Genomic DNA, 11,365 nt, shown 5'->3' with positions numbered 1-11,365 from the left:
TCAGCTTGAACTGGGGCAAATGTCACCATATTCCCAAGCTTTAGGTGGCTGCAGTCACAAGGATCAGAAAAGATCAACACATCATCACTTAGATTCCCGCTGATCTAGTGGTTGAGTGCTGGGGCTTGAGTAGGGGGAGTGGGAGGGTGTCTAAATTCTGCAAAACAGCTGAAGAAAGTGCCTACCCTTTGAAACAGAACTGGAAGTCTTTACAACTGATTTGTTATCTTTGCTATTGTTACTTTTCTAGTCTGGTAATACTCCTCTGTTCTTTTGTTCCCTTAAGATTATCATTACTGAGACTCATTCAAAGGGAAGCATTGTGGCCAGGCTTACATTACAAAATGGATTAGGTCTAAAAGGACTTCTCTAAAAAACATGAATAAAGTATAATGCTGATTAAGTTGCCCCTAACAGATTAAGTTCAGGGAAGCCTAAAATGAAGCAGATAGAAAAGTTAGAAAAATAAAATGGTTCCTCTTATGTCAAATAAGCCATGCCTGGTTTTCTTTATCTGGGGATTCCCCCCAACCCCAACCTATCTGCTTACAACTGTATTTTATATGTTGTTAGGTCATAAACAAGGCACTGTAAAGACTCCATCTCTGGAGTCCTTTCCATTTCTCATGCCATATTCTTGGATAGTTTCCCTTGCCACCCACATCTCAACTATTTTATACCACCACCAGACAGAACAGCTCACATTCATTTCATTTATCAAATAATCAATATTCATTGAGCCTACCATGTACAGGCTACTGTTCTAGAAGCCCTTGGGATGCCTTAGGGAACAAAACAAAGACCCCTGATTTTAAGGATCTTACATTCTAGCCAGGTTGACAGACACAAACAAAAGCAAATTATAATAGCATTTTAACAGGTACTAAGCACTTTGGAAGAAAATAAATTGTAGAACTGGGAAAGGGAGAAGGAGCCAAGTTTTCCCATCTGGAATTTTTAAATGAAGGTGTGTAAAACCCATACGAAAAACACTTCTATGGGTCTTGTCTTTTTGCCTTCTCGTCTGCCTTCTTTGGTGCAGCTGTCTCTTTGCTGCCTGGGATCTGGAGAGTAATGATAATAACTACCATTTACAGTTGGTCCATAAAGAAGGCTGAGCGCTGAAGAATTGAGGCTTTCAAGTTGTGGTGCTGGAGAAGATTCTTGAGAGTCCCTTGGACTGCAAGGAGATCAAACCAGTCAGTCCTAAAGGAAATCAACCCTGAATATTCGTTGGAAGGACTGCTGCTGAAGCTCCAAATACTTTGGCCACCTGATGGGAAAAGCCGACTCATTGGAAAAGACCATGATGCTGGGAAAGACTGAAGGCAAAACGAGAAGGGGATAATGGACGATGAGATGGTTAGATAGCATCACCGACTCAATGGACATGAATTTGAGCAAACACGGGGAGACAGTGGAGCACAGATGAGCCTGGCATGGTACAGTCCATGGGGTCACAAAGAGCTAGAAATGACTTAGCAACGCAACAACCAGCACCATTTACAGATATGCAGGCGTATACCAGGCACCTTAACGATCAGTCCATTTAATCTTCTTTACACTGGTAGAGGCAAGTATCATCTTTCTCCTTCACACAAGAGGAAACTGAAACGCCCACCTGGAAGGGCATCAAAGTTCTTGAGCACAAAGCATAGATTTAGGCTGATTGGTCCTAGTTATCTAAAGGTCAAAAGAAGGCTAACAAGCACTGTCCCCAGGCTCCTTTAGGCCAACGTGCGTGAGGTGTGCAAGCACTCCGGGGATCCAGACCCAGTGCAGCTTAGTGGAGGTTCCGGCCATAAGGACGCGATGCCACTCGGGAGAGTAAGCCGGTCACCCAGGACAATCCAAACGCAAGTGGGGCGGAGCCAGGCGGCCCTGCGCGCGGGTTAGGGGGTGGGGCCTGAATGGAAGGGGGCGTGGCCATAATCCTCCTGTGAAAAGGCCTCCCGAAGTGGTTTGTCCTAAGTTGCGGCCCGTAGAGGCTCCGAGTTACCGCCCCTCTCCGGGAGTGGTGGAGATTCGATCATGTGACAGTTGGAGGCCGGAAGTCGGCAGGTTGTGGAACGCGCAGGGTTTTGACAAAAACAAGCAGCGACTGAGCCATTGCAGGGTCTATGGCAGAGGCAGTGAGGCCCCCACGCCGGGCCAAGGCCAAGGGCAGCCGGACTAAAACCAAGGTGAGGGGAACTCGCCCATCCCACTCTGCCCAGCCCCTGGAAGTTGCGTGCTGTCTCTTTTTCCTCTCTTCGGCCTCTCCAGCCAACTCTGCCCGTCCCCTGAGCCCCTCTCAGCCTCTGCTCCCATCTTCCCATATTTGATCCCTCTGCCCATTGACACCAGACCTGTTCCTCTGTTCCTTCTTCACGTCCTCCTGCCAGACTTTGCCAGGAGCCTATTTTTTTCTTTTTCCTCCTGTGATCTCTCTAGGTGCTTGGTTTTCTGCTGCGTTCTTGACTTCCCGCATCTACGTCTGGATTTCGGTTGGGAAGCAAATTTTGTCTTCCTAGGCTCAGCTTTGATTGACTTTCACCTTTTTAACTTGTGAATATTTTGAGCCTCTCTCCGCATTAAGAGAAAAGGGACCGCTCTTCCACGAATGTATCCTCCGGTAGAACTTTACAGTGGGAGACAGAAAGTAGACTGTAGTGATGTGGCTTTTCAGTTTAAAAATGCAAGATGACCGTGGCGCTGCTGCTGTTGATTTCTCATTATCCTGGCTGTTTGTGATGGGGCGTGAATGACCAGAAGTGAAATCAGAGAGGGATTCACACAACAGGGACGGGTTTGAATTCTCTGGGTTTCCTGGATTATGCTAACGTGTGGTATTAGTGTGGTTTTAAAGTTGATCTTTCTTGTTTTTAGGTGCAGTCTGGTTTTTCATTTTGTTCCCATGTTTTCTGAAAGGACGATTGTTTTACAGTGAACAGAATAAATGCTGTGCGAGAATAGCTTGGACATAGATAATTTTGGCTTACCTGAAACTGAATTTATATTAAGGAAATAATGAGAATAGTATTAAAGCGACAGGATATTGCCTTTTCTACAAGTAGGTGATGTCTACAAGTGCAGGTGTGACTTAAAAATAATACCAAAATAGGAATTTCTTATGAGAACAAGATTTTAACAGGACATTGGTGTTCAGACATACTGTATTTAATAAGCTGTAAATGATTTTATGCACATCAGTGATCTCATGTCTGTGAGGAGTTATTGTCTGGGGAGAAAGCCATTTTGCTACCTAATTCCAGAAAAATTTTTAAGAGAAATAATTTTGCATTGTACCGAGCTATATAAATGGACGAGAAAGTAAAAGGCCATTCGTCAGCCATTGAGCATACAGTCCCTGAACCTAGAATACAGTATCAATCTACAAGGAGCTGAATCTTAATTCTCAATCTATAGTTAGTTTTTTTCAGAATGACTGGTGAAACTAAAGCCTAGATAACTTAAGTGATAAGCCGTAAGTCATACAGTTAGTAAGAGAACTCAAGGTAAAACCAGAAATCTTAAATCTCAATCCAGTAGCTTAGTAATTGTTATACATATCTTTATGTATCTGTGAAAGTCGCTCAGTTGTGTCTGACTCTTTGCGACCCCATGGACTTGTAGCCTGCCAGGCTCCTCTGTCCATGGAATTCTCCAGGCAGGATACTGGAGTGGGTAGCCATTCCCTTCTCCTGGGGATCTTCCCAACCCAGGGATCGAACCCAGGTCTCCCATATGGCAGGCGGATTCTTTACCATCTGAATCATCAGGGAAGCCCATATATATCTATAGATACAATGTTATAAATACTTAAAAAATACTTAAGAGAATTCTCTGTCAAGTTCTTTGTTTAGAACAGGGTTTCTAAAATAAAAATTAAAAACCAAACTTTTAAATCCATCATGAAAAGTCATTTGCTCGTTTTATATTGGCATATTGTGGGCAACTTCCCTATAGAAGTTGGGCTTCCCTTGTGGCTCAGCTGGTAAAGAATCTGTGCAATGCGGGAGCTCTGGGTTTGATCCCTGGATTGGGAAGATCCCCTGGAGAAGGGAAAGGCCACCCACTCCAGTATTCTGACCTAGAGAATTCTGTAGACGGTCTGGGGTTGCAAAGGGTCAGACACAACTGAGCAACTTTCACTTCACTTCTCTATAGAAGAATAAATTTATTTTATTATCTTTTAATGTTTATAAGGAAAACTTCATTCCAGAGGTATTTTTCCAAAACCAAAAGTCCTTGACATGCTTTTAGCCACCTTCCAAATCTCTTCAAGGATTGAATTTTGCCAATTATATTTTGTAATTGATCTCTTGATTCTGCCCATTTCTCTTCCATCCTAAGTCCACCATCCTTCAAGGATGATTTCTTGGATTTTTGCTAAAATGGCCTTTCCAAATTTATTCTTGCTTCCCATTCTCTAAACTAAAGCTGGACTGATATTTTTATTAACAAACCTCAAAATGATCACTCTTCTTAAAAACCTTTCAAAGATTTCTTATCATCCAGAGGCTAAGAATCCAAAGTCCTTAGTATGGACTCAAGGCCCTGATTGGTCTGGATTCTGTCTTTCTCTTCACCCTCAGGTCTTCACTACTGTCTCTGTTGACCCTCAGTCATACATGTCCTTTCCTGCTTTGGGCTTCCCTTGTGGCTCAGCTGGTAAAGAATCGGCCTGCAATGCGGGAGACCTGGGTTCAATCCCTGGGTTGGGAAGATCCTCTGGAGAAGGGAAAGGTCACCCACTCCAGTATTCTGGCCTAGAGGATTCCATGGACTGTGTAGTCCATGGGGTCTCAGAGTAGGACACGACTAAGTGGCTTTCATTTTTCCTGCTTTAGGGCCTTTGCTCATACTGTTTCCTGTGCCCTGACACTTCTTCCAGTCCCTCTTCACCTGCTCATTCATGAGGTCTCTGCTTAAATAGTACTTCCCTCTTTACCCACATAATCCCCCCACCCCAGTAGTGCTTTGCACCTCTCTTTGTCACTTGTCTCACTTGTAGTTACTTTGCTAACATCTCTCTTCTTCCTTAGACTGTGAACTCAATGAGGGAGGGACCTGTCTTTTTCCCAGTACCCTTCACAGCCCTTGTAGGCATTTGATAATGGTTGTTGAATGAAGGAAAAAATACCAGTATGGAAGAATATTGTTTCCAAGCTTTGTGGCTCAGAAGAATTTACTCTGGGAAATTTTCCTCTAGGTAGTGTGAGAATGGAGAAGGCAATGGCAACCCACTCCAGTACTCTTGCCTGGAAAATCCCATGGACGGAGGAGCCTGGTAGGCTGCAGTCCATGGGGTCGTGAAGAGTCAGACATGACTGAGCGACTTCCTTTTCACTTTTCACTTTCATGTATTGGAGAAGGAAATGGCAACCCACTCCAGTGTTCTTCCCTGGAGAATCCCAGGGATGGCAGAGCCTGGTGGGCTGCCGTCTACGGGGTCGCACAGAGTCGGACACGACTGAAGTGACTTAGCAGCAGCAGCAGCAGTGTGAGAAAACAAATGGGGAAAAGTCCATGATACCAGCAAGGTGCTCATACCTGTCAGTCTAGAAAATGAATTCTTCTTTTAGAGTAAACAGATTTATTTCTTAGTGCTGGTTGTGGTTTGGCTGTGATCCTGAAGCCCAACAGTAATGAAGTCCTTTACCCTTGTGGTATAATTTGGTGACTGTTTATGGAACCATATAAAGTAGTTCTAAGGGGGTGGTTCAGGAAGTGAGTAGTGTCATGTGCTTTTGCCTTTAGATAGTTTGAGTGGCTTCTGACCCAGCAGCTGACCTGTATTTCTTAGTGTTAATCATCTGGAAGGTGACCTCACTTTGTTTGTGGTTATCTGGTGCTTGTCACTTGGTACACAAGAGACAGTCCTGACAAGTTTCACCTTGACTTCATTGATCTTGGTAGGTTGAGAACAGTAGATTTCCTTTATTTATTATTTATGATTGCACTGGGTCTTTGTTTCTGTGCTTTCTCTAGTGGCAGCAAGCGGGGGCTATGCTTTGTTGACTGCAGTGACTTCTCTTGTGAGGCATGGGCTCTAGGTTCACAGGCTTCAGTAGTGGTGGTGCTGAGGCTTAGTTGCTCTGCAGCATGTGGGATCTTCCTGGAGAACCAGGCATCCAGCCCGTGTCCCCTGCATTGGCAGGTGGTTTCTTAATCCCTGGACCACCAGGGAAATCGAGAACAATAGATTTTTAGATTGAACTTCCTCTGCAGAAGCAGTGTATTTTATAGTCATGGAAAGTATTTTTAAAGTTAGTATTAAATTCTGAATGCTAGCAACTCATTAATAGTAACAGCATATTGTAATTGCTAAGGACTGACTGAGATGTGTCCCAGAAAACTGATACCAGAAACAGACCTTTGCAGTCCCCATCCTCTCTTACTCCTTGGCCTAGAAGATTTCTCCCTCTTAGTCCCTCCCTCCCGTGAGTGATTATATAAGTGAAATTGGGGGATGCTCTATATTGTTGAGCTCCTTTTGTGCCTCCAAGATCCATATTTTGTTTTTGGTGAATAAACTACTCACTGATCACCCACTATGCCCCAGAAATTCTTCTAAGCACTTGGGGTGTAAGTGAAAGTGATAGTCGCTCAGTTGTGTCCGACTCTTTGTGACCCCATGGACTGTAGCCTGCCAGGCTCCTCTTTCCATGGAATTCTTGAGGCAAGAATACTGGAGTGGGTAGCCATTCCCATCTCCAGGGGATCTGCCTGACCCATGGATTGAACCTGGGTCTCCTGCATTGCAGACAGATTCTATACCATGTGAGCCAACAGAGAAGCCTGAGATGTAAACAGAGGGGAAAAGAAAGAAGAACGTGGCCTTAACATAGCCTGTGTTCTAGAAACAGAAGACAAAACAGAAAACTCTGTAGGTAAATAAGTAAATCACATAGAAGATAACAAGGGCTACAGAAAAAGAAAAATGAACTGAGTAAGGAGTTGAGTACTGGTGAGAGATTAGGATGGGTTGTGATTTTTAATGGGCTGTCAAGGTAGTCCTTGTTGAAGATGAAATTTAAGTAAGGACAGGAAAGAGATGAGGAAGTTAGCCATGTGGATCTTGGGAACAACTGGGGCAAATGCCTTAAGGCAGTGGCATGTCTGTGCTGTCCTGGGGACTTCGAGGAGGCAGTGTGGTTAGGGTAAGAGAGAGGCAGAGTGAGTGAGGGGAGAGGAGCTGAGATGAAGTCAGAAAGGTGACACAGGGCTAGGTCGAGTAGGGGCTTGTCGGCCACTGTAAAAATGGCCTGCACTTGAATGGCCTTTCACTTGCACTTGGAGTGAAATGTGCAGTCACCCCTGGGTTTCAGGGAATGGCAAGCCACTCCAGTGTTCTTGCCTGGAGAATCCCATGGACAGAGAAGCCCGGCGGGCTGCAGTTGGTGGGGTTGCAAAGAGTCGGACACGACTGAGTGACTAACACACACGCACACGCACACACGATTTCAAGCGGAGGAGTGATATAACTGAAGTCGTTTTAAAGGGTCACTGTGCTTGTTTTGATGAGAACAGTCTGTAAGGGAGCAAGAGGAGGAGTAGAGAGACCGTCTAAGAGATTTTTGCTGTGATCCAGGCAGGAGGTGATGGTGTCTTGGTCCAGAGTTTTAAAGTGTAAGTGATGAGAAAGGTTTGAAATCGGGGGGTTTCTGAATATCTAGCTAAGAAGATTTGTTGGTGGTGTGGATGTGGAATGTGGAAACAGTCAAGGATGACTCTGAGATGGAGGAGGCAGTGAGTAGAACAGCTGTTGGGGGCAGATGAGGAATTCAGTTTGGGACATGCTAATTTTGAAGTAAGTGTCTATTAGACCTCCAGTTGGGTTGGATATGTGAATCTAAAGAATGGGAGAGCGCTCCAGGCTGGAGCTCTCTTTTACGAGCTATTGAAAACTAGAGTCCAAGTTAAGTTACCTTAGGAGTGAGTGTAGTGTAAGAAGATGACAAGAAGAGATTCAGGGGCACTCCAATTTTAAGAGCTTGCGGAGAGGTGGAGAAACCAACAAAGGAGTATGATGTGAGGTAGTAAGTGTTCCCAGTGCCCTTACCTGACTGTGGGATTCTAGAAGCTGAGAGAATCATGTGTAAGAGAGGAGGAGGAAGAGATCAAGCATGGAAAGTGCTGTGGATACCTGTAGTAAGATTGTTAAGAGCAACACGAAAGAAATGGCAGCTGAGAGGAGATGTTGTATTCATAGCAAAATGTGTAACCCCCATCTTTCTCCTTTTTATTTGTAAAGCATTCTTGTACATCCCAAGGAGAGCGGGTAAAATTGCCCTGAGGGCTCTTGATGTTATAGCTGGACCCGTGTGTCCAAGCCCTGTTTATCTCTTCTACGCCAGGCATTGTGCTAAGTGCTATGGATATAGACATTCATGATAAACTGTCCCTGCACTTAAAGTGATCCCACAGAAGTTTTCTGTGTAATGTGTAAAATTGAACCTTTATCATTTACGAAAGTAGCTCATCAATAGTTTGAAGGATAGAAAGAGGCTGTATTTTTTTTTTTTTTAACTTAGTACAGTTTAAAGCGGAAGAACTGCAAGTGATGTATGGAAATTTCCCATTTATTTTCCAGAACTTAAAAAAAAAATAACTTTTTTTCCTGATTACAGAAGTGCTCATTGCTTAAAAAAAGTGTGTATCTGTGAGTGTATCACACACAGAGAGAGAAATGTACAACACAGAAGTGAAAGGCCCCAAATTCTGTCTCTTGGAGATAACTGTAGCAGTTTGTTATGTTCTTCAGGATTTTCCCCCTACACATATGCCAACACTCCAAGACATATTTACTACAATGTACGGTTAACTATTGGAGTAGGAAATGGCAACCCACTCCAGTATTCTTGCCTGGAAAATTCCGTGGACAGAGAGCCTGGTGGGTTGCAGTCCATGGTATCACAGAGAGTTGGACGTAACTGTGCATGCACCCATCCACACACATGGTTAAGTATATATATATTTTCTATGTTTATTAACAACTCTTCCATTTCTGTATAACTTCTTGATTATAACGTCTTGATTTCTCCTATGGAATTATTTTAAAATTGATTCTCTACCTGTATCTAACTTAGAGATCAAAATAAAGAAATATAGATTCTTTCTAATCTCTAGGCCATTTTCAGTTGTAAGAAACATGTCTTTTGGTTAAAATAAAATTAAGCTCTAATTTTTTATGGATAACTGGATACATGTGGAGTTCTGTTTGAATTTTATTTTGTCATCTGTATGATTGTTATATATGCAACATGTTCCGGTTAACTCAAGTAGGCAAAGTAATTGTTGGCTTTCTTTTTTATTTTTAAATGAAATGTTGTGTTTTAAGTATAAGAATATGTTCAGGTTTTGGCATAAAACTTCAGTTTCCTCTGGATGCATTGGCTAATCCCTTTGCTTTCTGAGAGACATGTCAAAATAAACTTCTGAATATGCTAGAGCACGTAGTAACTGTAAATATTTGTTGGATAATTTGTTCATTTTAGGATTCTAGTACTTAGGAGCTCAGCATGCAGTTGGTACTCAGTAAATTCTTGTGAATTATGAGTTGTCATTTTTATTTCAATAAATATATATTGAACAAAGTGCCGAAAATCAGAGGCAGGTCAGACCCAAAAAGGGTAAGATATAGTCCCTGGTCTGCAGATACTTGTGGTCTGTTTGGGGAACACACTGTAAAGATGAATAGCCATACATGGTGGCTTGTGACCAGGACTGGGGGGTAGGTACATACTGCAGAGTTCAGAGTAGAACAGGTGTGGTGGAAGGCTTGATGTGGTCATTGACAGTTTTGTCTTGAGAAAGGATCATCAAAGACCCTGAACACCAGAGTTAAGAGGCAGTCTTTAATTAAGTGGAGAGCCATGATTGTTTTGTGGTGTTTGGGGTTGGTTGTTTTAAGGAGACCAGTCTTATAATGGTGTCTGGGTGAATTGATGGTGGGGCAGAGGCTGAAGGCTTGGGACCTTTTGGGACCTGCTCCCCTGTTCTGTGCTTTGGAGAAGGGAACTGAGCCGTCGGGAGCTCACCACTGCTTAGGGGCCGTGGCGTTGGTGGTGATCACAGTGTGCGCACCCAGAGGTCCTGTCCTATCCAGGGGTCTGTGAGGGGCAGGCAGACCTTTGCCACCCTCTCAGACAGTTGTGCCTCTCACAGTTGCTCATCCTTCCCTCCCTCCTGCCTTCTCTGGTATGTCCAATCCGTTCTTTGAATCAGATGACCAGCTTCTTCTCTCTCCTTTCCCCTACTTCCTTCCCTGGAGCAACTCCAGGGTAATTCCTTCTTGGACCTAACTTCTGTAAGAACACAGGTGGAGAATTAAACAGAGAAGCACTGAATTATCCTCCCAAGAGAAATAAAGCCCAAAGGCATGTGTTCCTCCCTGGGAGGGTTCAGAGGTTTTAAAAAAATTCTTTGATGATCTAACCACAGTATCTGTTCTTCTGGTTTTAATTATTCCCACGAAGGTAGATCCGGTGGAAATGAACTTGCAGGTTTGTTAGTAGCAACTGGAGACTTCATTTTGTTTAGCGGAGAGGAAGAATTTGAAATTGCAAGGGCAGTGGTGGAATAGAAAGAGGAAGTGCTTTGGTGGGGTTAGAGGTGGGCAGCGAGGGACAAAGGGGAGTTAAAAACTACCTGAAGGACAGGCTGGAGAGGAAGCCCGAGGTGGCCCGTGGCGCGAGGGAAGTGTGTCTGTTTGCTGCGCCGCTGACCACATGGCCCACTTGGGCCTACTTCCAGCTTCCTGTCCTCTTTCCAGTTAGCGTGTAACACCCCCAAAGGTCTCTAACAGTTTTAGCAAAGAGAACTAAAATTTTCTCCCTCTATTCCGCATTCCAGTCTCTAATTCCTTACTTTTCACTTACTTCTCAAGTCTTTTAAGTTTTTAAAATCTTTCATCTTTTCATCTGGCAGCTTGGTTGAGATATAATTCACACACTGTACTTACTTGTTATTCAGTGGTTTGGGGGATAATCACAGGGGATGGGTCACCATCACCACGGGCAGGAATGCCACTCTCTTTTCTGTAGAGGAAGCATTGTGTTGCCATCCCACTAGCAGCATGTGAGGGTACTAATTATTCTACATCCTTCTCAACATTTTTTATTATCTGACCTTAGTCATCTTAGTGGGTGTGATGTATTACCTCATTGTGATTTTGATTGCATTTCTCTAATGACGAATAGTATTGTGCAATTTTTTATGTGCTGTTTGTATTATCTTTGGAGAAATATCTGTTTAGCTCCTTTACTTCTTTTTAAATTGGGTTGTTCATCTTTTTATTATTGAGTAACACATGTTTACTTTTTAAAAATTCTGGATATAAGCCCCTGATAAGATAATGGGTTCAAAGACATTTTCTTAC

At 43.4% G+C, this 11,365-nt stretch overlaps 1 protein-coding gene across 2 annotated transcripts in view; it reads left to right on the top strand.

Moving 5' to 3' along the window:
* Positions 1 to 2,036: 2,036 nt before the first annotated feature.
* EPG5 (ectopic P-granules autophagy protein 5 homolog) overlaps positions 2,037 to 11,365 on the top strand; it is a 131,990-nt gene continuing 122,661 nt past the window's right edge. For both annotated transcript variants that reach the window (XM_027526312.1, XM_027526311.1), the window contains exon 1: positions 2,037 to 2,183. In XM_027526312.1, coding sequence (XP_027382113.1) covers positions 2,121 to 2,183 — 63 coding nt within the window. In that variant the 5' untranslated portion in view covers positions 2,037 to 2,120. The remainder of the gene's footprint in view (positions 2,184 to 11,365) is intronic.

This window comes from Bos indicus x Bos taurus, chromosome 24, assembly GCF_003369695.1.
Source record: "Bos indicus x Bos taurus breed Angus x Brahman F1 hybrid chromosome 24, Bos_hybrid_MaternalHap_v2.0, whole genome shotgun sequence".
NCBI classification, from domain to species: domain Eukaryota; kingdom Metazoa; phylum Chordata; class Mammalia; order Artiodactyla; family Bovidae; genus Bos; species Bos indicus x Bos taurus.
This window is presented reverse-complemented; position numbering and strand designations above follow the sequence as displayed.